This window comes from Pan paniscus, chromosome 3 (genome assembly GCF_029289425.2).
Source record: "Pan paniscus chromosome 3, NHGRI_mPanPan1-v2.0_pri, whole genome shotgun sequence".
In the NCBI taxonomy this organism is placed as follows: domain Eukaryota; kingdom Metazoa; phylum Chordata; class Mammalia; order Primates; family Hominidae; genus Pan; species Pan paniscus.
This window is the reverse complement of record NC_073252.2, coordinates 25,065,989-25,092,736: the sequence shown is the minus strand read 5'-3', so window position 1 is coordinate 25,092,736 and position 26,748 is coordinate 25,065,989. Positions and strand designations below refer to the sequence as shown.

The following is a 26,748-nucleotide window of genomic DNA, read 5'->3' as shown; positions in this document are numbered from 1 at the left end:
TAGTTGTTCTCATCTGCACAATGGGGATAGCAGTAGTACTTGCCTCATGGAGGCTGGTTCGGTGCAATTCATTTCAACATGTATTTGTTGAGGACAGACTGGTCTAGGGCTAACAGCAAACCATATCAATGAGTCCCTGCTCCCATGGGGGTTTTGTTCTAGTGGGGGCAGATGGACAGTAAGCAAATAAATCATATTTCACAGATTCCAAGATGCACAGTTTTTCACATTTGGACATCTCTGATACAGTCGGTATTGTGTAGTTACGACTGGCACTTTTTATTCTTTTTAGAGGTGCACAGTGGTGGCTCTTAAAGTTGATGGAGTCTTATATTTGATGAACTGCGGTATAATATGTCAGGAGGTGATACGTGCTAAGTAAAAAACTAAAGCAGGATAAGGGGCTAGAGAGTGCAGCCCAGGTGGGGCAGGGATGCTGTTTGTATCAGGTGGTCAGAGAAGGCCCTCCGCGCATGTGCGTGACACAGAGCCCTGAAGGAAGTGTGGTGGGAAGGGTCAGATATAGGGACATGGGGTGTGAAGTCCAAAGACCCTGTGAGGGGAGTGAGCTTAGGGTGTCAGGGGCTTGGTGCGGGAAGGCATGCCGTTTGCCTTTTGTGAGGATTAAATAAAGAAAGTTCTATAAAGCACTTGACATAGAGCACATGCTCCAGGGGAGCTGCTGTGCAGGTATTGTTGCCACGGTTGTGAAGAGAGGCAGCGCAGCATAGACTTCAGAGCCCTGAACTGCCAGGGCTCAATTCCTGACTGCCATTTATAAGATTTGTGACATAGGCGAGTTCCTCCACCTCTCTATGTCTCAGCTTCTCATGCACAAATAAGGATAGCAACAATACCTGCCAAGGGTGCTTGGTGTACTTAAATGGGTGAATGGGGATCAGCACCTAGGATAGTGCATGGCATGGCACATTAGTGCTAAGTGTTACCTGGCCAAAAGCTTTGGGCCCAGGGCACTGTGGCCCACTGATTTTTATTTTTATTTTATTTTATTTTATTTTATTTTGAGATGGAGTCTCGCTCTGTCACCCAGGCTGGAGTGCAGTATGTGATCTCGGCTCACTGCAACCTCCGCCTCCCGGGTTCAAGCAATTCAACTGCCTCAGCCTCCTGAGTAGCTGGGACTACAGGTGCGCACCACCATGCCCAGTTAGTTTTTGTATTTTTAGTTGAGACGGAGTTTCACCATGTTGGCCAGGCTGTCCTCGAACTCCTGACCTCAAGTGATCCACCTGTCTCAGCCTCCCAAAGTGCTGGGATTACAGGCGTCAGCCACCACGCCTGGCCCGGCCCATTGATTTGTATATGGTTCCCAGTGGGCCACAGTGCCCTCAACCTGAAGCTTTTGGCCAGTTAACACTGGCCTCAGAGCCATGTGCCAACCTCTCAGGGGGTTCTCGCCACTGTAAAGAGGAGATGACAATGTCTGCCTCTGAGAGTTGTGGGGAGCACAGAATGAGGGCTTCCTATTTAATAGATCTAAGAAGCATTTGAGGACCGGCTATGGTTAGCCAGACACGGTTGTGGAGGACAAGGTGTTTCAGTGCATATGACAAGCAAGGTTCATGCCATGATGGAGCTGAAGTTGGGTAGACACAAGCAGATGAACGCGATTATTTCTGGTAAGTATGATGAAGACAGAGAGGCAGGGCAGTGTGGATTGAGAGTGGCTTGGGGATGAATGCCTCTAGTGATAATGTGCAGAGAAGGCTTCTCAGAGAGGGGAGATTTGATCTGACCTGGAATGAGACAAAAGAAGCGGGTTCTGGACAGACCTGTGAGTGGGCTCTTCCAAAGGCAGAGGAAGTGCGAAGGCCCAGGGACAGACATGAGAGTGGCATGTTTCGGACAAGGGAGGGAAGCCGGCATGGCTGGAGCACAGACATAGGGGGATGGTTAGAAATGGGGTCAGGAGGCAGGTGGGAGCAGGTCATATTGTGCCTCTTCAGCCCTAGTAGAGGCTCTATGCGGATCTCAGTGCTGTGAAGAGCCACTTGGGGGTATCTGTCAGTGGTCTAAGGAAAGCTGCTAGCACACTGCTCGCTTGGACTACATTGGGAGCTTGTTAACTGGGAGACATCCGTATACACACTATTGAGTGTGTGCGTGTTGATCTCCAGGGTAGGAGGATGAAAACTACTGTTTTGATTTGCTTTGTTTTAAGTGACAAATTATTTTGTTTGAAACTAAAACTGGAATGTCATATAAATCTAGGAATTTGGACTCTGGTGTACACAATAGGTGGCCCACTTGGACCCTTTTTAATCTCTCATGTCCAGTTTTTTTGAAGGTATTTGCAAAAGGTCAGGGGGCATTTGGAGAGGATGTGGAGGAAACTAACAGGAAAAGTAAAGAAATAATAGGCAGGGTCTTGTTTTTGAGTTGCCCAGCACAGCGCCACTCCAGATGAATGTTTAATAAATGCCTTTTGGTGCTGACCTCTCCCCAGGTGTGCTATCTGCAGCAGTACACGGGGACTGGGGGCAAGAAAGGGCTAGCTTCCACTTCCTGTTAATGATTCTTTCATCTGACCCTCTCGATAGCTCTGGCAAATTGACAGCTACTGTGTAAGAATTGTAACTATACCAACTGTAACTGGGGATTGCACTTTGAAAGCTCATGAAGTTACGTGGACAGTGATCATTGCATTGTATCTTCCTATTGTGGTAAAGTTATCTCCACAGATGGAATTGTGCAGTGCACAGCCTGGGCAGCCATACATGACTGTCCTGTCTGCAATATAGATTTTATCCATTTTTTTTTAAACAAGTCACATGTAGCCCACCAGGGTTAGAAGCTTGCCAAGGGCACATAGCTAGGATTAGCAGAAGCTGGATCTGAACGGAGATGACACCCGGAAAATAGCTGCTCCTGCACCTGGCTGCCTCTCACTGTTGGGTAAAACAGATTCAGGTAAATGAAAATAGGATGAGGTAGAGAATGTTGAGGACTGTGAGAGACGAAGGCTAAGAAGAGATCAAGGAAGGAGCAAGTCATTCTGACTTGGGAGGCCTGGGCAGGCTTCATGGAGGAAAGACTGAGCAGGCCCTTGGCAGAGTTGGGGGCAGGACACCCAGAAGCCGTTTTGCCACTTTGTTTTGCAGCCATGTCCCTCAGCCACTTCCCAGCTGCAGCTGCACCTCATCCGCAAGCTGACGACTCACACCCATAATTCATTCATAAACATTTATTTCTATCTAAATCAGCAACTGAATGCGTCTATTGGTGGCGGCGCGGGTGCTGTGCAAGGCACTGATCCACTTTGTGGGTTGGCACAGGGAGGCTGGCTGTGCAGTTTTGATGGCCCTGTTTGAGGAAATTAAGTGCCCTGAGCGGTTGCTTCATAGCCATTTTCCAAGGTGGAAAATCAACATCATTTGCCTGCACTACATAGATAAGGTTGGCTCGGGAGCTCTGCTTTCTCCAGCTTAGAAGAAAGGTGGGACTTCCCTCGTGGGCTTCTGTGTGGGGAAACGTACATGGAGGAGGAGGATGATGATAATTACAATAATCACAAGAGCCCCTAACATTTATTATTTACTTATTAAACACATTATATGCTCCAGGGCCTGTGCTAAGTATCGAAGAGAAGTCCCATCTTTTCTTACTTAGGGTTAGGTTCTGAAGTCAGCATGTAAGAGGCAGAAACTTGTATGTAGCCAGAATTCCCCCTGATGGTCCTTTGAAATTGTTCAAAACTTGCATGGTGTATGTATGCTTTGGAATAGCGGTATTATGTAAAAATAGAATAGTGTGACTTTGCATAAATATATTATCAGTCACTGTCACCCCTCACTCTCCAGCAGGGATATTGAGCATAGGAATTGGGAGAATCACCCAATGTTTTGGTTTATTTCTCTCTCATCCTCTCTTTCCTCCTCTTTTTAATCCCCAGACTCATATATATGACTATTTGAACTCCCCTGAGTTCAGTGTTCATTTAACTCAACCCCACTCTCTCACTTCATGCCTACAGCACTTCTCTGAGGCTACACTTTTACTGCTGTGTTTTTGCAGAGAAGGATACTGAGACTCCAAGAAGTTCAGACAAGTCCTGAGGTTGCACAGCTCACAGACTGTGGGGCCAGGATGCAGGCCCTAGGTGGGCCAACTCCAGTGCACACCAGCTGTCAGCTCGGAAGGCAAGAGCCTTCTCCCTGGGGCTCTGCCGTCTCCTCTGCGGTGACGTCCTTAGACCCCCTCAGCTGACTGCACTTAAGCTTCAGACACAACTAATGATCCAGCTATTACCAACTTGGGCCTCACTTTTAAAAATAAGTGTTTCAACCAGTCCAGCCCTGAGATTTAACAGCCGATATTGTATGCACATTAAACACCAAATGATTGTTAGCATATTTATTGAAGCTTAACAGGCATCCAGTATATAAAAGATGACTCTTATATGGTTGTCAGACCTCAATAAACATGTTTAATAATTAATTGGCATTAAGCAAACATAATTGTGCAATTCTAAATTAAGTGCTCAGTGAAGCATATTGGGAATGGAAAACCACAGTGTTTTATAACTTAAAGTTCAGGCTCTCAATATGGCTTTTCATAGACCAAGAAAAATACCCTGCTTTTGAAGACACGACCTCAGCCTCCTGTTGGCCTCATACTGAAAGGCAGGAGTTTTCTTTTTCCTAGACCCTCAGATCTGATAGACATTGTTTTGTTTGGCTTGTTGTTTGCCTTCCTGTGTATCCACTTTTGGAGTTCTGATGTCCCAAGCCAAGAGTTGTGTGATGTGATAGAGTTTTTGCATATCAGCTTTCAGTGGAATTACCAGTTTTGCTACAAATTTGTTCTGTGAAGTCACTGCCAACAACTGGATTAGTGAATACTGAACCATTGCTCCTAGAAGAAATGCAGGGTTAGGTTCCTGTAAGGCTCTGGTCACAACATTTTTGTCAACTGATCAATCATAACCTTGTTTTATGTGTGTCTCTGTTTAACATCACCTTATTTGACATATACAGTTAATTCATGAACATTGAACTGAGTTCAACAGCACTGTCATTCATGCCTGGAGGAAGTTTCTGTAACACACATATTGTCTCCATAAGGCACTTCACAGCCTTCTTGCACTGATAACACTAAGTGCAAGCACTTCCAGCACTTTGGCACTATGCGTGGGGGCCACATGAAAGAGCAAAGTCACCAGTGAAAAGCACAAAAATGTGACAAATGTGGGGCACTCACTAGATCATGAAAAGGACATTTGTTTACAATCCAAGGGCTGAAACAAGAAGGCAGAATGTGGCCTTGTTTGACCTCCGTGGGAACGTGTGTGTCGGGTGACTGTAATTTTTTGCCACTGTCTGCATGTCTGACAATGACCATGAAAGCACTGCAAATATTGATTTTGGGGTTAAAAATAAATTTCAGCAAGTAGGCAGATTCACAAATACAGAATCCATGGATAATGAGGATCGCTTGTAACCAGATTCCAGCAAGTGCAGCCATCTGCACATCTAAGCGTCCTGCATCTTCTGCCTGCCTTTGCACGGTCTGTTCCACCTGCCTGGGACACTGTCCACCCAGTCCCAATGGTGCTTTTGCTCTTGGTAGGGACACAGTAAATATTTGTTGAGTTCAACTGAGTAGTTTTCAAATAAGGACCCAAAGTAAGTGTCATTTGAAAATGCACTTTACTTTTCTTTAGTCATCATTTCTTTCAAAGTTCCTTGCTGTTATTTATTATTTCAATTTAGTTAATATTCTCCCTTGGCTTAAATTAACTTCCTATCTCTCACCTGCCCATAAATCCTTCAGAGACTCTGAAAATTAAGCCATTTTCTCGACTGGCAACAAATCCCTTAAGATTCATGCAGGAACAAGGAAGAGATTGTCCCCCACGGGCACTCCTGGCTGGGTCGGATCTGTGTGACAGTGAAAAACTGTCCCCAGGATCCATTCATATATGAAACCCATCCACATCTGCCCTACGGGGAGGTGTGGAATCAGACTTAAAACCTCCATAAAAGAAACACTGGAAAGTGCTGCCATAACTTTTGAAAGTCACCCTTCAGTGGCAATCCTTGGAGTTGTGATGGGCAGGTAGGGGATGCTCTGAGACCACTGGGGCCTTCTTGGGCCTCTCACACAGTTTCCATTGCAGCCCCACCTGGAAGGTTTGGAGCTGCAGGTGGGTCTTGGCTCTGCAGTCCAGGAAAGCTATGGGTTCTGCAGGGATCTTTTGGAAAATTATGTTTTGGAAGACTGCAATTTTATTCCTGAGGATATTAAAACATAAATAAAGGCATATTATGAAATTCATGCAGTGAATGAATATTTTAAAAGTTAGAAAGTAAAGGCCGGGCATGGTGGCTTATGCCTGTAATCCCAGCACTTTGGGAGGCTGAGGCAGGCGGATCACAAGGTCAGGAGATCGAGACCATCCTGGCTAACATGGTGAAACCCCGTCTCTACTAAAAATACAAAAAATTAACTGGGCGTGGTGGTGGGCGCCTGTAGTCCCAGCTACTCGGGAGGCTGGCGTGAACCCAGGAGGCGGAGCTTACAGTGAGCCAAGATCGTGCCACTGCACTCCAGCCTGGGCGACAGAGCGAGACTCCGTCTCAAAAAAAAAAAAAAAGAAAGTAAAAAGCAGATAGCAGCAGTCTCACCATCACCGAAATACACACATTTTTAATATTTGGGTGCATTTGGTCATTTTCTCTCTCTCTCTCTCTCTTTCTGTGTGTGTGTGTGTGTGTGTGTGTGTGTGAGAGAGAGAGAGAGTTCTTAGTATAATTTTGGTCATACTACATAGAAACGTTAGTATTCTTTTTTCCCCCACTTAACATGGCATCATAGACATGTTATCTGGTGTTACCTAGTTCACATAAGCCTCATTTCAGACAGCTGCAAATTAGCCACTTGGTTGGTTGCACTGTAGTTTGCTAAACATTCCACTATTGTTAGACGTTAGACATTGTTTCTAGTTGGGTTTTTTTTGTTTTTTTTTTAAACTCTTTAAATAACAGTGCAATCTATTTTTTCATTTTTTCCTAAAGTTAGCAGTCTGGGATTATTCTTAGCCCAGATTTTCAAAAGTAGAGTTACTGGATCATTGGGTAGGGACACTTTTAAGGCTCTTGATAATGTCACCTCATTGTTACGAGTGTGGGAGAGTTCCCATCTCAGCAGATCTTCCAGCATTGGGTTATCATTTTTGAATCTTCGCTAAATTTTAATGGGAACCAGAGTTTGTTTCCTCCCAGTGGCAGTGCTCCACCAGACATCCAGCTTAGAGTGCCCAGGCCTTAAACAGTGTGTGCATGTGTACACTCACTACAATCTATATTTTTAATTTTTTAAAAAATGGATGATACTGGCAAGTAATTTCTTTGTTTTGTGCTTTCTCCAGTATTTCTTGAAAGTATCTTATCTTCCAAAAGTTTCTTAGTGTCCTTTGGTTTTTATTTGGATCTGTTTATTCTCTGTCCCTTTTTCTTTTTCTACCAATGGAAAATGCAGCTCTTGAGGATGACGATTGCCAAACAAAGGCTCGGAGACGAAGAAATCGGCGTGCGACACTTTGCAGCCCATGAGCGTGAAGACTTGGTGCAGCAGCTAGAGCGAGCTAAGGAACAGGTTCTCACTAACATCTATTCAGAGTGGGGGATGCATTTGCACAGCTGGACACAACACAAACAAGAGTGGACTGTGCCCCTCATTTCTCAGAGTATGGGGTGCCTGGGATGCACGTTGAATGCTTTTACTTCCTCAGCACTGCACTAGGGTCCCAAGCTGACTCTTGGGTTTCTGGCCTCCAGCCGGCAGGTCTGCTCCCTGCTATTGGGTACCATTGTTCTGAACACAACAAGAAACGTTCCTCCTAGCCAGGATAGACAGGGAGAGAACAACACGTGACAAACTGGCCTTACTTTGCAAGTTTCTGCTAAAATGCTGAGCAGTGCCTCTTAGGCAAAATCTCAACAAGTGCAGAGCCCTAGTTAGGTAACAACTAAGAGAGCCTAAAGTTCATTTTCTTCCTCTTACTAACTGAAGAGCAGAACAAGATTTCTGGGTCTAGAGTGGATTTGAAAAAGTATGGATTTGTAAGACACTGGCAGCTGCAGGGCATCCTGAAGTTGGCGAGGGTTCAGTTCTGGTTTTCTAAGCTGCTGCACCTCTCCTGTCTTAAATATAATGAATGTCTGGCAGGAAGTCATCCCTCGCTTTTAGCTGTTATTGTATTTCAGTGTGTGGCGCTTGTGGCTTTAGGGCATGCGGGTAGTGTTAATAAACTCTCTAAAAATCAGTCAACCAAGTGGGAGGCTCCATCTCTGGCCATAAAGCCGGAGCCTGAGGAACATCTTGAGTAAGGGCTCTCCCTGTGGTTTTAGATTGAGTCTCTGGAGCACGACCTGCAGGCTTCTGTGGACGAGCTTCAGGATGTTAAAGAAGAACGGTCTTCCTACCAGGACAAAGTGGAGAGGCTCAACCAGGAGCTGAACCATATCCTGAGTGGGCACGAGAACCGCATCATTGACGTGGACGCCCTGTGTATGGAGAACAGGCAAGTGGCCAGGCCCAGGCCTGTGCGTGGGAGGAAGGCTGGCTCTGCACAGGCCTGCAGGCTGGGAGTTATTTGCAGCCCTATTTATTTTGGAGAAAATTGCCTTACAAGTGAAAAGAAACTCACTCCCCCGAAATGATGACATCAATGCCATGTATTAGTTGCAAAAGTGAAAAAGGAAAGCAGCCCACACCTACACAGTGCGCACATCTCCCTTCTCTTTCCCTACACCCTCCTTGGTAGGTTGAGAAGGGCGAGGAACCCATGAGAGTTGCTTGTTATTGCCATCAAGGAGAAAGAAAAGAATAAGAAAATAAATTGAGAAATTCCCTTAGCCGTTTCTTTTCCCTGAGGCAAATTTCAGTGTGTGTGTGTCTAACTTAATGTTATGTCTGGTGTCGCCTCTTCCTGCCTCTCTTCCCAGTGGAATCATCTTAATGAGAATTATGTGAAAACTGTGTTGATATCCCTTAGGGAATCTCTGCGAGGGCTGTTTTAAAGTGGGGTGTCTGTGATTTGGGCATGTTTGACCTTGATTGCATTCATTTAAGGAAAGGTCACAAAGATGCACATGTTTCTCTTCTCTGGTGAGCAGGCAAGGTGTTATGTGTAAAAGATAGCTCTTCTGGCAAGTGGTTTTTGTTTTTTCCCCTTATACTTCAGTGTGTGTTTTTTATTTAGCCCTTAAACACTTCCTAGTTTTATGTATTCTTTTTCAGGTACCTTCAAGAGAGATTAAAGCAACTCCATGAAGAGGTCAACCTCTTGAAATCAAACATTGCCAAATACAAGGTAGCAAAATCATGATGACAGTGATGGTGATTGACTATTGTGCATCTAAACGTCATTCTATTTTAATTCCCTTCTATGTGCCAAAGATATTTTAGTACTTGCCTGCCCTCCCAGATAGAGTCTAATAAGAGCTTTAACTGGGGTAACCAGTACAAATTAAAATCCCAAACAACAAACAAAACCAAAGCAGCTTTTCGCAAGAGCTCCTTCTGTGGCTGTTATCTGAGCAAGGCATGCCCACTCGGGATGTGTTAGCGCCTGGTATAGCCTCTCCACTAGAATCTGGACTTGCATATTGCATAGCCTTGGTCCATTTGCAATTAGGTTTCTTACCCGTTTTCTCTATAACATGTTCACTCATCAGATGCTATTTCTGTCGTAATCACCCATAAGAAAATGGTTTCCAAGTGATGAAGAAACAAAGATTGGGAAGGCACAGTCTAAACCATCATGTTCACGTCACCCTGCAAGGACAGAATGTTTAAATTCTCCCCACTGTTAGTTAGTCTAATTCCAGCACCATTAGTTTGATAATATCTATTTCTGCAGATGTTAGTTGTAAGTGTTATAATTAGAAAAATCTCCTGGGTTTCTCTGCTTGGAAAGTAGATTGATTTCTCTTCCTGAGGGTGAAGTTTTACAGCCGTCTAGATGCTTGGAAGAACCTTATTTTCCTGGCTTTTGACATTAGCATTTGTTCTCACAAGTCTCCGTGCTGTTCTTCTTTTCCATTTTGTGGGAGCCACACATTATACCAGTCTATCTATATGCATTCAGCCAAAGAAGGATATAGCTCTTAAAGTTGTATAATTAATACATAATTTTTAAAAATGTGTGGATGCATTCATTTAACAACATTTATTCAGTTCTATGTGCCAAGCACTGGCTAGATGCTACATATCAATTTTAATGTAAGTCTGTTCTAGGAATGACATGTAGGTGGCACATATGTACTTCCTTAATCTGTATCCACGGCAGACATCACTAATTGATCATGGCTCTCTTTCCTTCCAGAAATCACCATTGGTGCATGGAAATAAACCTAGTCACCATCTCATGTCTATTCAGAAGGAATTTTCATTACTAGTGACTTCACATGTTAGGCTGCATTCTTGTTTCAGATTTGATTTAATTTAACATGTATTAAGTGCTTTTTGTATACAGGGGACTGTAATTGCTATCATTCTGCCATGCATCACCTTTATTTAAAAAAAAAAACAAACAAACTTCTTACCAGGCCGTAAAAATTATAACTCTTGGGTGTAGACTTGGAATTCTAAATATTAGGCTAGCACTTGGAGTTTGCAAGGGGTTCTTGTGGGCCGATGAGAGGAGGCATCTGCTAGGTACTTTTCCATTGTTGGCTTTTCTGACGGGTTTTTATTCTCTCCCAATCCTGTTTTAGAATGCTCTGGAGAGACGGAAAAACTCGAAGGGCCAGGGTAAATCCAGCAGCAGTGCTCTGACAGGAGTCCTGTCTGCAAAGCAAGGTAGGATATCATGCTCCAGGAGAGACCGCTCATGAGCGTAAAATACTAGAGCTGCAAGCCCACATCCCATCCAGGCTGCTGCTTTTGTGGTCTGGGAACTGAGGCGATCCATAGAACAGTGGCTCCCTGACTTCCACATGCATCAGAGTTGCCGGGAGGGCCTGTTAAAACACAGATTACTGGTTCCACTCCAGAGTTTCTGATTCAGTAGGTCTGGAGTACGACTTGAAAATTATGTATTTCTAAAAAGTTCCCAGGTGATACTGACGCTGGATTAGGGACCCCACTTTGGGAAGCACTGCATTCAAGGTTTTTCTAATCACTAGACCCCATTTGGGCATATTCCCCTAGACTGTGTTCTCCTTTCCAGAATGTTCTCCGTTTCCTAATCACCAATTCAGCATCTCCAAGGGTGCGTTTTGACCTCCTTGAATTTCTTCTTTTCCCGGCCTCTACGATCAGAAAAGTCTCCTAGCTGCTGAAATCATTTTCTCACATAACATGTGCCTTTTTCGAAGAAGCTTTTATTGATTGCAATTTTTTTCCTCCTTCTTGTCGATTCCAATGAAAAATAATGATCTTCCAGGAACAGTCCAGGGGAATAAATAGCAGCACACTGGCTTCTGACACTTAATATTCAGAATTCAATGCTAAACATAAGTCTCGAGTCGAATATGCTCAGCTGGCCCACTTTTTGGTTGTTGATAGTGCAGACCAGCAACTATCATATGGCAGTCTTAATCAGCACTACAGTGGCTTAAAAAAAAAGTGCTGAGTCTCCAGCCTACATAACAACCAAGGCTCTTTTCCAAGCAACTTCTTTTTTCCACTCAACCAGAAAAGAACACCCTAGAATTGTTTTTCAAAAGAAAACTACAATACTCTATAAAAATGTGAAGTAGCCCATCTAAGTTTAGCTCTGGATACCATATATAGCAAACCATCTTTGAATGTTGATACCCAGTGTTATCACTGATGTGGGGAATGCCAGCCACACTCAAACACTGTGGCAGAACCATAAATCTGGCACAGCCTTTCTAGAAAACCTATGATGAAAAGCATTCTATCAACAATCTGTTGGTATTAGTAAATGAAATCTATGACTCTCTGACAACCTGCTATGAAAAGCCTTAAACTGGCCCCCTTTGAACCAACAAAAAACAATTACAGACATATGCAAACATTTTGCTACAAAACAGTTCTTCATACATTACTTATAATAAAAAATATTGAAAACACAATAAATGTCCAGCAGTAGTTAAATAATTCTACATGAAAACACAGTAAATGTCCAGCAGTGTTAAATAATTCTATATCTTTTTTTTTGAGACAGTCTCACTCTGTTGCCCAGGCTGGAGTGCAGTGGCGTGATCGTGGTTCACTGCAACCCCTGCCTCCCAGATTCAAGCGATTCTCCTGCCTCAGCTTCCTGAGTAGCTAGGACTACAGGCGTGTGCTACCATGCCCAGCTAATTTTTGTGTTGTTAGTAGAGATGGGGTTCCACTGTGTTGGCCAGGCTGAGCTCAAACTCCTGACCTCAGGTGATCTGCCCGCCTCGGCTTCCCAGAGTACTAGGATTATAGGCATGAGCCACCACACCTGGCCAAATAATTCTGTATCTATACACAGACTACAAAGCAGCCATCCAATTTTATGTTTTAAGGGATATTAATGATGAATAATATTGTTAAGTGAAAAAAGCCGGGTTTTTTTTTTCATTTTTGAAAATAAAATAAAATTGTGAGATTTATACTGTTTCCTTTTTTTTTTAATGTCTGGTAGGAATATCAGTGGTTATTGTCCTTTTATTTAACTCTTAGTTTATCTCCCTTTGAAGAGTGCTTTTAAAAAACCCAAAGCAGACTTAAAGAACAGCCATTCGGTGTCAGAAAGGACACATACGCAGGAGCACCTGAGTGACCCTAGGGTAGAAAAAAACGACGGGAGAAGCAGCAGAAGTTGCAGATGTAGAATGGGGCCATGCTGTGGATGGGGCTAATGGCTTCTGAGAGCAATTTAAGCCATTTCAAGCCCAGCCAAGCATAACTGGGAAAACATAGTTGTAACAGCATCACATGTGAAAAAGTCACAGATGTTTTAATAGATAGTATTGTCATATTATTCATTAATAGTGTTTTATTGCCAAAGAAGCTAAGGAAATCTTACAATCTATTTGTAGAAGTATGGAATTTGGGATAAAGGAGGTGATAGTCCTACTATATGCTAAGCTAGTATACCACACTGTAATATTCCTTTATATATTTGTAAGTGACATGCAGACAAATTAGGAATTTTTTGAAAGTATACACTTTGGAAACTAGAAAAAAAAATAATTTTCTATCAGAGCCATCCATAGATGACTGGAGACTTGTTAAAGACTCATCCAGGGCAGGATATATGCACAAGGGGTAGGTCTCTCTCATATGGGTCTCAATCCTTCAATGACATGGAACTGTGTATGTTGTTTGGCTTTCATTTTGAACTTGGCCGTGAATGGGATTTGGCAGTTTGTGGAGTAACAAATATCCAAGAACAGCTAGTTTTTGCATAATGTACTCTTTCCCAATATTTAGATATTTGCAGCCTGCTCTATACCTTTTTGCCATATCTTTGTGCCACCTTGCTATTGTTTGCTTAATGTTTTTCTTTAAGTCGATTTTAAAGTGACTCATTTTACTTGACCTTATCCTAAGTGGTAGCACCTGTGAAATCATTGGTTTTGTTATGCCATATATAACCTTTTCTATAATACCTTCAAACAAATGCATAGCTACTAAAATACAAAACATATTTTGCACTTTAAATAATCTCCTAAATTATCTTACCACCTGCCAGGGGTATCACACAGTGGGAAACTGACATAAAGCAAGGTGCTTGGAGCTAGGAGTCATTGTCATTTGCATGGCTGTGTGACCTTCAGCCAATGTTCTTAACCCATCTGTGCCTTGCTTTGTCCATGAAATGGAAAAAAATCAATATTTCATAGAGTTTCTTTTCCCTCAATTTTAAGACTTTATGCGTTAGTCATTATGAAAGTGTTTAAAATAGTAGACAAATGCAAATATTATTATCTTCTTAAAAATTGCTGATGAAAGTCCTGAGAACTTCCTCCTTTCTGTTTAGTTCTCACACTGGATTTTACTTTGTTTTGTTGACACTTGAGGTGGACTCTCAATACAACATAGTAGCATTTTGAAGCTGGGGACATATCATTATCCAAGAAGGATTGACATTGGTTTGCATTCCAGCGTTTCAGAAGAATGACGACTGAGTTATACATTTTGTATCCTATCTAGTTCAGGATCTGCTATCTGAGGATCATGGATGCAGCCTCCCAGCTACTCCGCAGTCCATTTCTGACCTGAAATCTCTGGCAACAGCCCTGTTGGAAACAATCCACGAGAAAAACATGGTCATTCAGCACCAGAGGCAAACCAACAAGTAGGTGGCCAAACTCTTGGGTTGGGGGGTGGGCGCGAAGGAAGTGGGACGAGGCTACCAGAAGTGAATGTCAACCAGCTGGAATGACGGACCTGCAGGGAAGGTGAGACCCCTCAAATCAAGAAGGAAACTTAGTAAACTAGAATGGTGCTTCTGCTTTATATCAGCATCTTGGCTATCAGCTGGAGCCAAGCAAGGAAAGAGTACCAGCCATACTGAATGCTTACTCTGAGCTACACACTGAGTAGTATGTATTTCATGGATGAGTTCCATAAAATAATTGCCTGGGTGACTTGACCCACCTCTCCTCCAGCTCTTCTTTTAGGGGAGAAACTGCCTCAGTGCCATTTAAAACTCCCAACATGACTTTGAGGGTCTTTTAATGGCAGAAATCACCCAAGCATCAACTTCCACAGGCTGCGGGGCCTAGAAAAGAATCTCATGTCACTCTTCCAGATCCACAAAAAAGATGGTGAAAAGGAAGGGTAATTAAAATGGAATGTCTTATCTGGATTTTATAGCATGTTGACTATGTTGTGTAAAACCAAGCAGGTTAATGTAGCCATTAGAGATGACAGAGGCAATATCAAGAGTGTTCAGAGAATGGTGAATAAACAATAAATTAAAGTAGCAAATACTACACATGGGGTTGGCTTTGTGGGCATGCAACCTGTGCTCAGAAGAACCCCACATTAGGTCTGATCTTCCACTGTCACCATCTTGGAATTCTTAGTCATTGTTTTAACAAGAGGGTCCCACATTTTTATTTTGCACTGGACCCTGAAATTTATGTAGCTGGTCCTGCTTGCAAGACAGATGTACACCTGGAACCAAAATGCAAGTGTGAGAGAACTGAGCGGGGCCTGGAAAGCTAGGCTTCAAGTGACAAAGGGAGGGACCAGAGAATCCGGGGCCTGACGAACGCAGGGGCATGGGAGAGAGGCAAGTGGAAAATGATTAAAAGTATTATAAAAACAAAATAGCAAAAGAGAAGCTGGAGTGAAGGGAAGATTGCACCAGAGATGAAGATGTATGTGGAAGAAAGCGGAGAGCAGCAAAGGGAAGCAGGGCAATCTCGAAGGGATGACACAGGTAATTTATTGACAGGAGAAGGTTTAAATGTTCTTGAAAAGTGAAATCTTAACCAAGGAATGAAAAGTCAGATGCTGAAATGCAGATGCTTCTCAGGGGAGGAAGAAGGAACGGGCATCCCCTGCAGCACGAAACGCCCTCCGTGAGCTGGCTTCGTCCTTGCCTCTCTACAGAACACCTCATCTTTCAAGCCTTCTCACATCTTCTAAACCCTGGTCCATTCTCAGCAGGTCACCACAGTTCCTCATTCACTGAGAAAATGGGGCTTCTCACCAGGAGCCTCTCAACTTGCGGCTGCCCTGAAACCAGAGTCTCCCCATGTTCTGCTCACTCCTGTCTCCAGGAAGTACACCAGCTGCCATCTTGTTGGTCCATGGGATCTTTCCTCTTCTGGGCCTCTGCTCCCCTGGGACCTCCTGTCTCACCCTCTTCAACCTCCTCCCTTCCTCTGGCTTTTGCCTCTTTGCCCTGAACTCCCAAAGCCTTTCCTAAACCCTGCTGCCTTCCCAAAAATACCACCAGCCTGGAATGTGTTTGAAGAAGGCCTCCTCTCCTTCCTCAACAGCCACCCTGTCTACATGTATTCCGGGAGGTCACTTATGTTGGAATTGCTTGGGTGCAGCGGCTGGGGGGTGGGGACACTTGTTTATCAATGCAGAATCAAGGATTTGTGGGAGGGAAGGTTAGGATTCTGGATTTCAGTAAGTCCCGGGTGAGTCCATGCACAGGAAAGAAAGATAACCTTGGCTTTAATGCCTCCCAAGACCTCTTCCTACATTTCCCACGGTATTCTTTCTTTGCAGGTCACCAGTATCCCCAAACTCCACCTTTGAGTCTCTTTCTTCTTTAATTTCTTCACATCGAGATTTTCATCTTGAAATCCAAGTAAGATGGATTTCAAGGGGGAAACTCCAGCCTTCTCCACTGTCTCATTTCCTTTTCCCACCTCTCCCCTGACCCCCACCCCAGACCCACTCCATCTTTTTTCTCCATCTTCTGTGCTTTTTCCCCTACCTGGGAGACCTCATTCCCTGTCTCTGTCTTTGCTTCTCATTCTCTGCAGACTCTTCTCAGATCTCTTGTACCCACCACCCCATCAAGAGCAAGACCAAGACCCACATTTCCAACTTCTGGTTGATGGTTTCTCCAGATATCCTTTCAGCTCCTCAAATTCCATCAGTCAACATCCATCCTAGTATGTTTCAAAAATGGTTATGCCCTTTGACCATCACTTCTTCCTTGGGGAGACCCTCCCACAGCTCCATCCTCAGACCCCAGTCCTACCTCCCCCGCCTAACCCACCTGCCAGCTACAGTTCTGAGCATGACACTAGCCTTCTCTGCAAAGCAGACTGAGTCCCCATTGCCTGCCAAAGACAGCATCCACAGGCTGTCGGCCTAACATGCCTCTGCAGAGGATCCCAGCCTCCTCTGACAGATTGATTCACTAATGTGTTCCTAACCATACCCACTGCAAACACACCCATGCCCCAGGTTCACAGCACTCTCTCCCTCCATTGTGAAAGACTGACATTTTCATTTGACCATGTTTATTTTTGTTTCTATGTACTTTTTCATGTTTATTTTTTAATAATTTTTGAGCCATCCTCTGGGTTGTTTGTTTGTTTGTTTGTTTTGACGGGGTCTTGCTATGTCTCCCAGGCTGGAGTGCAGTGGCACAGTGTTGGATCACTACAACCTCCACCTCCCGGGTTCAAGTGATTCATGTGCCTCAGCCTCCCTTGTAGCTGGGACCACAGGTGCATGCCACCACGCCTGACTAATTTTTTGTATTTTTTTAGTAGAGATAGGGTTTTACCATATTGCCCAGGCTGGTCTCAAACTCTTGACCTGAAGTCATCCGCCCACCTCGACCTCCCAAAGTGCTGAGATTACAGGCATGAGCCACCATGCCTGGCCTCTGTGGTTTTAATTTAATATTAATTTAAGGTTAAATAACAATGTCTTTCCAAACTACTCCCAGCTACCTTAATCCCCTTCCTGGAAGAAACGTCCATTCCTCATTTCTTATATATCCTTCCAAAGGATGCATAGACAGTATAAGCAAATGCACAATATATTTATGTGTATACACATACTCATATATTTACATAGATATACTGTCTTTTTTTTTTTTTTACAAACGGTAACTGGTATTCATTTTTTAAAAAGGTTTCTTTTTTCATTATTCTGCATCTTGATTTTTTCCCCTGTAATAATGGATCTTGGAGATTGCTTCGTATCAGTACGTAAGTTGCCTAATGTGCCATCTTTAATACTTAGGGGGTCCTCTGTTTCATACTTTTAATAAATGTTTTATTTGGGGGCATGTAAAGAAACTAATTATACTACAAATGGAATGAGGGCTGAGAATAGAATGTGACTTTGGTCTATGTGTGTTCTCCCCCTTGATTTAGCCTTGCGTAACTGAAATAATAAAATAGCTTTTGGAATACACTGGAAACTACCCTGGTCTCTGTGTGCATGCCCCAATTGCAATCTTAGAAAAAAATAATAATTAATTAATTTTAAAAAGAAAAGAAATGGCTTTATTTTGCTGGAGCGTTATACATAGCAGTAAAGGTGTTCCTTCCTGGCAGCGTATGCTCCCATGCTGGTTTTCCACTGCCTGACAGTTACCACCCTTGAGAGGCTCCAACGGAAGCCATCTCGAAGAATTGATGAAGAAACCTAGGACTTTACATCTTGAGCAACATTCAATTAATAGGCAATTTGCTCGAGCTACTTCTTGCCAGCAAGTTGGCAGTTGCCTGGTGATCGAGAAAGAACGGATATGAGGTTCATTTATCTTTCAAACCAGGTGGCAAAGCATTCGTGGACAAGGTAGTTGTTCAAGGGCCATTTCACTGTGCACCACATTTCGTTCTCCAGACCTTCCCCCCAGGCCCATGCCTTACCATGGCGGGGAGGTGGTGGTGAATATATGAGGACATATTGGCCTTTTGCTATCCTTCCTGCTATGCCTGAAACCGTTTCCTCTTCTCTTTCCCTGGCCAATGGTAAATGAGCTTGGAAATTCAGCATCTTGGGGAGCAGCAGCAAGAGGGTGTATGGATCAGAGCAGAGACGTGAAAGGAGGCCACCTGGGGTAGAAGCAGGCAGGGGCGTCTTCAGGCATGTAGAGACACAGTTACCTGCTTCCCCTTTAGAGCCAGGCTTTCCTTAAAGACCTTCACTCTGGTATTCCTGCTGTCTGTGTTGTCCAGAGAGCGAGCACAGTAGTGCAGTTCCTGTGTGAGTTCTGCCTTCACAGACTCCTCATCCTACCTTTGATGATGTCATTACTATCTAAAACCACTGCAGGGAAGCCATCTGGAGACTGGGCATCCTGAGAGATTTTCCTAGACTACTAGGTAGATACATGCTGAAATCTCCCCCAAAACAACCCATAACTAAATAAAAACTTCAAAACTTTAAAATCTCCCTCATCCTGCAAAAACAAAAAACAAAAAAACCCCAAACCTCTCTCAAGTTTGAGTTTGCCTCAAGCTACTGCTGTTTATCTCCTTCTCTTCCCTGCTAAGCTACTTGAAGAGCCGGCTATATTCACTTCTCCCAGAGTCTGCTTCTGTCTCAGCCCAGTCCCTTGGACTCTGAATTTCATCCCCTCTACTGTTCTGAAACATCCTTCCTTCAAGGGTCAGGCACATCTTCTAAGTTGCCTCTTCTCAACTCCCATCCTGTGTGACCACTTTCTAGAATAAGACAATATTGACCAACCCCTTCTCATCTGCACCCCTCTCAACTTGGCTTCCAAGGTGGTACATTGTCCTGGCTCTCCTCTGCCTGTTCCATGGTTCCTTCTGACTTCGCATCCTCTGGTGGTGAGCTGCTGGCTCTGCTCCCCCAGCCTGCACTCTCAGATCTTTGCCTTTCTTCCTGCATCCGTTGTGTCTGCACAGATCTCCCACAGGCATCTCAAGCTCATCTCCCTCCTCATTGCCCCATTCCTGTAGCACCCCTGCATCCCCACTGGCTTGGTTTGGACCATATCAACGCCACCTGGACGATGCCCTTCTAACTGATCTTTCTGCTTCTACTCACACTCCTTCCACTCCATTCTCAACTAGGCATGAAGAATACTTTGCCTAAACTTCCTCATCCTGCTTCCTTGCTTAAAACCCTTCACTGGGCTGGGCACGGTGGCTCACACCTGTAATCCTAGCACTTTGGGATGCTGAGGTGGGCAGGTTGCCTGAGCTCAGGAGTTAGAACCAGCCTGGGCAACATGGTGAAACCCCGTCTCTACTAAAATACAAAAAAAAAAATTAGCCGGGCGTGACAGCAGACACCTGTAGTCCCAGCTACTCGGGAGGCTGAGGCAGGAGAATTGCTTGAACCCAGGAGGCAGAGGTTGCAGTGAGCTGAGATCATGCCACTGCACTCCAGCCTGAGCAACAGAGTAAGACTACGTCTCTTAAAAAACAAAACAAAACAACAACAAAAAACCTCTTCACTCTTTCCCCATTGCCAATACAGAAAAGTCTGAATGTTCTCAATATGGCAGGTAGGTCATGCATGGTCTGGGTTCCTACTGGTCTCTGTAGATTCGTCTTCCACTTAGCTCTTCATTTCTGCTCTACAGTTTTAATAAGCATGTGTGTGTTTTTGTTTTTTTTTGAGACGGAGTCTTGCTCTGTTGCCCAGGTCGGAGTGCAGTGGCGCGATCTCGGCTCACTACAAGCTCTGCCTCCTGGGTTCACGCCATTCTCCTGCCTCAGCCTCCCGAGTAGCTGGGACTACAGGCGCCTGCCACCACACCAGGCTAATTTTTTGTATTTTTAGTAGAGACAGGGTTTCACCATGTTAGCCAGGATGGTCTCGATCTCCTGACCTCCTGCCTCGGCCTCCCAAAGTGCTGGGATTACAGGCGTGAACCACCATGCCCGGCCTGTATTTTCAAGCCTGTGTTTTTGCCTGGCCCCTCTGCTCGCCAGCTGTGTAAGCCTGGGTGAGTTAAGTGACCTTTCTGAGTCTCAGTTTTCTCACCTACAAAATAAGGCTAACAAGAGCTGACGCATCAATTGTTGCAGGACACCAAGGGAGCATCTGTGCATGCCTAGTATAGAGCAAGTGATTAATAAATGCCAGCTGTTATTAAAGCCTTCCACTGCACCGTCCATGTATGTTTTTGTGTGTATGCATCAGTCTGTCTCCCACCAGACATTTAGTCTCTCAAATGCAGGGACAGGGTCTCCTTCTCCTCATTATCCCCTGCAGCCTGTAGCATAGTGCTTTACAGAGCTGGATCTCAGGAACTGTTTGTTGAATTGGTCAAACTGAATTTAACGGACTCGGCTCCTGCTCTTCTCTCCACCTATCCGTGCTGCTGGCTACTAAAATGTAAATAGCCCCTCTTCTCTCCCTGGGCTGCGTCATACCAGGTTCAGTGGGCTCCCTGCCACGTTCTTTCAGTGTGAAGCTAACAGAGATCCTCTTTGCCATTTAAAGCATTGTGGCTTCTATTTTGCAAAGCAACTGCGGGCACATCCATGTTTCAACATGAACAGTTTTTAAGGAGCACTTCAGGCAGACATGAGAAAGAATGTGACAAGGTTGGTTTTAAAGTGCCATTATGGGGTATTGGTTAAGAGCATGTGCTTCAGAAGCAAGTCCAGGCTTACATTCCGATACAGCCTCACCACCAGCTGAGTCTTGCCTATGGTTTTGGTCAAGTTAACTAACTTCTGTTCCTCAGCTTCCTAATGGGAAGAGGGGAGTATGGTGGATGAGATTGCTGGGGGCTGAGGAAAGACAGAACTTTGAGATAAACTGTGCATGCTTGGGCAAGTTGCTTAACCTCTCTGTTCCTTAGAGTCCACATGTAAAAGGAGGATAACAATACCATGTACACCACAGGGTTTTTGCCAGGTTAGATGAGATAACACAAATGAGGCGAGTGTTCAGCATGGCCTCTGATGTGTATTACGGACTCAGGAAAGATTAGTTGACTGTTTGTGTTAACAGTAATGCAGTTGCTATTGTTGTTGGTGGTACTATTGTTATTATTTCTACTGTCATAACTTCTACTGAGTCCATTTTACTACCTCCAGCCCTGCATCAGATGCTGATAAGTGTCAAGTCAGAGAAGAAAGCACTGACAAACTTAGGCAGGGGCCCTGAAAGTAGATTGCTGGGGACACCAGGAAATTCACTTCGTTCCATTTCTGAGAGAAATGGCTGTGTTATCCCGAAACATCAGAAAAAATATAACTCAATATCTCTTCAGCACACCTTAGAATGCTGCTCAGACGGCATCCCTCCACCTCCACGGAAGAGTTAAGCCTTATCTTTTGTTTCCAAGAAGCAGCCACCTACAGATGATCTGATCTCGTTAAGAAACAGGCATCAACTTGAACAGTTGTGATTGCATCTCAAACTCATCAGCTGGTGAAAAGGGAGCTTGGATCAGAAGGTCTGAGCAAAATATGGAAAGCGAGATTACAAAGGATAGTGTCTATTGAAGGGTCAGGGACATGAAAGCAAAAGAGACCCAACAAATGGAATGAAAATGGAAAGTAATTGATAAAGACTGCATAATTTTAAGACTTAGGGAAAAGAAGAAAAGAAAAGCTCTAAGTACCTAGATGGAAGAAAACCACATAGAGTAATTCCAGAGTTTTCTGTGAACTCAAAGGGAATATTAATTAAGATGGTACAAGTCAATTCAGGTAAAACAAGGATAAATCCACAGCCATATATATGTGTAGAAATATACATATTCATGCCTCTGTGTGTATGTGGGTGTGTGTAGCTATCTCTGGAATATAAAGAGAGATAGGAGAATAATTCTAGTGTTCTGATTTATCTTGCTGAAAGGAATTGAAACTTTGCTATTAAGGTGATTTCCACATTATTTTAGCACAGCAGCGCCAAGAAAATCCCCCAAATAAAATAAAGACTGGTTTTTCAATTTCCAGCCCAATGGAAAGTGATTCAAGTTTTAGAGGACTATTAAATCATTTCCCAACTATATTATTTTATAGAGTGATGTGGGAGTATGTATGCCCACATGTCTATCCATGCATGTAGTGAAAGTTTGGCTTCCAAGTAAACAGTATGGTCTTTTCAAATACACACTTTCTAGAACTTGTATATCTTAGTGACTCAGAATGGTCACCTTGGAAAACAATGTAATTATTCTAATGATTCTGCAATTACTGAAAACTCTTTTGAAATATCTCTTTTCATCCTTCCCATAGCTAATTATGAGTCATGAAAAAAGAAAGGCATTTATTTAATCAAATATATTTATCAAATACTTCCCATGTATCAGGCATTGTGCTAAATATCAAGAATGTGGACATCAGTAAGACATGGGTCTAAGAAGGCTGATGGTATTATGTATTGACTTAAAACAACATTACCAAGCATGTCCATCCATCTTATTTTTTAGACCTGGTTATTTCCAAAAATCAGATCCACCCTCCAAGAATCAAGATGTGATATTATTAAGGGTATTCAAAATTTATTGTCATCTTTGCAATGAGCATTTCTCAAATAGAAATTCCATCAAATGATTTGGGCAGCAGTAGAGTCATCATTTAGCTTCCCAGGAAAACTACCTTTTGGGAGAGGACTCACTTTCATGGCATTTTAGTATTGTTTTTAATCATTCACTGTACCTTCTATTTGTATATGCACTTTCAATAGAGCACATATTATTTACACACACATACATACAAATGCTCCATTTTTTGCATATATCATAAATCTCAACACTTTTCTACTAGGGCACCAGTGGGATTCCCAGGGCTGGGGGCTGACAGGATGCTCAGTAATTGATTGTCATTTTCTCCCCTTTTTTCAGAATCCTAGGGAATCGGGTGGCTGAGCTGGAAAAAAAATTAAGAACTCTGGAAGTTTCTGGTTTGTGGAGTCTTCCAGGTAAACAGAACCTCATGAAAACAATTTTCCTTTTTTTTTTTTCTTTTTTTTAAGAAATGAAGCTCCCATGTAATTTACAAGAGTCTTCTACCTTTTTAATGTCCTTTTATTCTACCTTATTTAAAGTAGATCATTGCTGAAAAAAATCTACAAGTGTTCTAAATTTAGAAACTACATGGCAGGGTGGGGGTAGAATCAGAAAAATGCGGTAAATATTCGGGGTTTCATCTGTGGAACTATGAAGTTTAGCAAACCTGAATTCTGAAATTGTCACTGTGTCTGTATTTTTTTTTTTAACTTTTGTGAATGTAGTGAATTGTTTCTTTTCTTTTAATCTGTAGATATCCTATAAAGATCCATTCAATTTGTTCAATTTCATTATCAGCCCTAAAAGTTAATATGAGAACTTAATAAAGATTTGTGCAATTTAATCACCAGTCCTAAAATTGAATCTAAGAACATACAAAGATTTGTCCAATTTAATCACCAGTACTAAAAATAAAGATAAAAACCAACAATTGTTCTAACCCAAAATGTACTCCACCACCTCCTTCTCTTCCCTTCCCCCATCCCGTTTTTACTTAGCCTGAAAATCTGAATTTCCTGTGATTTTTTTTCCAGTTGTACACTGTGTTTGGAAGCTCTGGTATTCTACTTTAATTAGCTGTATTTATCCCACTTGTCTTGGTAAAATACTCCTTTTGTGAGACCCCAGCCAGCCATTCCCCATTGACTTTTTACTCTTCAGAAACTTGTATTTACCATTTCCACCATCTCCCCTTTCCCTGGAAACCATGTTGTACCTATAGTTTTATTTACTGCACAAACCAGTCTCCTTCATCCTTGAATCATATGGATGCTTCCCTGGAATGGACGATAAGTAAAAGTCAGCACAGGGAGGCAGGTGGACAACAACACATTTTCTGAAATGTAAACTTGAATCGCTGCCTTAGGTTGCCTGGATGTGTGTTTCGTAAATTGGAATTTTTAGCAGTGATTCCTTGAACTTGTTGTCAAAAGACCTGACAGAACTAATAACTGCCAGGTACAGTCCTGGGGATTTGAATGATCCATTTCTGCACAAGAATCTTTTGATGCTGTTAAAACCTCATCTTCTAGGAAGGCCTTTCTTTTATTGCATTGAATTTCAACACAGTTCGGCAAATTGATCGTGTATTTGTACAGTGAGATTGCCATTTCCATGCATGTACGGGGGTTTTTATTTTTTTTTTCTCAAATGAGTTGGTGAAATTTCTCCCTGTTTCATTTCTACAGTTTATATTAAAAGATGGAAGTTACTTGAGTGAACAAATGCTGAGAATTTTCTATGGTTTTGTTTGGTCTAGGTACAACTTCAAATGGCTATTATGCAATAACAATTATTTCCTTTTTTTCTTTTTGCTGCCTGAAGGCCTGAGCTACAATGTTTCAGTAGGATTTGGGAGTATGTTCTGTTTAAAATATCCGTTTTTGTGGCTAATATCAGCAGTGTATTATGTCGTCCCTGCATGTAAATAAGTAGAAATGCATTATCTACCTTTCCTTGAACTTCTCTGATTAGAATAGTCAATTGAAATAGGGAATTCAATTAGTACAAAACAAATATTAAAGGATGACATTAGCTTTGGGGACCTGGCTGAATGAATTTTATGCTGTGGCCCTGTTTGTTCTTATCTCTGGTCTCCACATAGATACAAAGTGGGAGGACAGGAAAGAGTGGCAGCTCCCCAGATCTGATACAGTTTATGTCATGGCAATAGCACTGACCTCCTGCAGTGATGAAGGATGTTATGATGAAGAATCGTGTTATGATGTTTTCAGACCATGGTGAAAGTAAAAGGAAAAAGAGCCTCTTCTAGTATAAATCAGATCAGTCTGTTCTGTCTGCTCATTGTTTTTTGTGTCTCCATTTAAACTACTGAATGGTGAAATAAGACACAATACATTATTTTTCTCCTCCTCCTCCTCCTCCTCCTCTTCCTCTTCTTTCTTTCCCAAAGTAGGAGTCAAATCATAGTGTTTAGCCAACTCTCCAGTTGCAGAGTTCCAGTGACATCAAAGAATTGCCAACTCTCTGTCATTTACCAACACCTGGGAAGAATCAATGTCTCTTTCAGTTATCAGCCCATCGATGTGTTGGTACCCTTTTGAGCATTGACTTTGTCAATTCAGTTCTGTACCAGGCATTCTAGACATGCTTATCACCCCCTCCAAGAATCTGCGGTCCACTTAGGGAAGCAAGATGAATATACATCAAGCAGTGAGAGGAAAGAAAAAAATGGCCTATAATTCAATACTAAATTAGTGATAAGGATTTTGTGTGTGTGTGTGTGCAAGGGTTAGGGCTAGGGTGGTGCAATAGTGTAAGGAAGTATGGAGCATGTCAGCAGTCGTAGCAGGCTTCCCTTCAATGGTAGTGTCTGTGGGTAGCCAGCCCTGTGCCGATTAAGTGTATGGGACTAAATGCAACCCAACTCCACTGATGATATAAGACATCCATTTTCCCCTTTTCTGCAACAGGGGGCAAGGACACCATACTGTTCAGCGACCCCACTCTTCCTAGTGGACAGAGGTCGAGATCCCCACTGCTGAAGTTTGTCGAGCAGCCCGCTGAGAACAAAGCAGATCCCAAGGATGGTAAGCACACCTCGATTTCTCCATCTTTACCTGGACTGTGCCTGCCACAGAGGAGTGGCTCAATGGACATCGGTCTCTTCCCCTTCCCCTTTGTGCTGCTGCTTTGGCATCATTGGGACATTCGTCAGATTTCCTCTTGTTGCTTATGTGGGTTCATCTTGTTGGGAGGTTTTAACTGCAGCATGCAGGCCCCTGCTCTCTAGGCATGGTGGCAGAGAGGTTAAGAGTGAGGACCCTGTGCCAGGTGCAGTGGCTCACACCTGTAATCCTAGCACTTTGGGAGGTGGATGTGGGTGTTTCACCTGAGCTCAGGAGTTCAAGACCAGCCTGGCCAACATGGTGAAAACCCGTCTCTACTAAAAATACAAAAATTAGCCGAGTGTGGTGGGGCGTGCCTGTAGTCCCAGCTACTCAGGAGGCTGAGGCAGGAGAATCACTTGAACTGGGAGGCAGAGGTTGCAGTGAGCCAAGATTGTGCCACCACACTCCAGCCTGGGGAATACAGCAAGACTCCGTCTCAAAAAATAAATAAAGAGTGAGGACCCTGGAGTTGGACAACCTGGGTTTGTGGCCAGGTCCACATCACATTGGCTATGAGAACTTGGGCTGGAGACTTCAGCCTCAGTTTCCTTTCCTTTAAAACAGTGACATGATCATGTCTACCTCAGGGAAATCTTGGCACATTGCCTGGTATATGGGAAGTCTGCGAAGCAGTAGAATAGAGAGAAAAGCTCCTGCTTTACCAGATAGACAGTTCTGGAGGCAGGGTGTTCTGGAAGGGATCAAAGACCCATATAGAGACCCAGATAAGCCAACAGGTTTGAGAACCTGATCTCTTCCCAT

At 43.3% G+C, this 26,748-nt stretch overlaps 1 protein-coding gene across 6 annotated transcripts in view; it reads left to right on the top strand.

The window, feature by feature from the left end:
• The window catches only part of CCDC149 (coiled-coil domain containing 149), a 110,880-nt gene that overhangs the window by 68,656 nt on the left and 15,476 nt on the right, over positions 1–26,748 (top strand). For 4 of the 6 annotated variants that reach the window (XM_034958379.4, XM_034958378.4, XM_034958381.3 and 1 more), the window contains 8 exons: positions 7,501–7,617; positions 8,373–8,545; positions 9,265–9,337; positions 10,743–10,827; positions 14,125–14,269; positions 23,192–23,268; positions 24,680–24,712; positions 25,789–25,905. In XM_034958379.4, the coding sequence (XP_034814270.1) occupies positions 7,501–7,617; positions 8,373–8,545; positions 9,265–9,337; positions 10,743–10,827; positions 14,125–14,269; positions 23,192–23,268; positions 24,680–24,712; positions 25,789–25,905 (820 nt within the window). The remainder of the gene's footprint in view (positions 1–7,500; positions 7,618–8,372; positions 8,546–9,264; positions 9,338–10,742; positions 10,828–14,124; positions 14,270–23,191; positions 23,269–24,679; positions 24,713–25,788; positions 25,906–26,748) is intronic. The other 2 variants (XM_034958380.4, XM_063603744.1) reach the window with 1 other exon arrangement.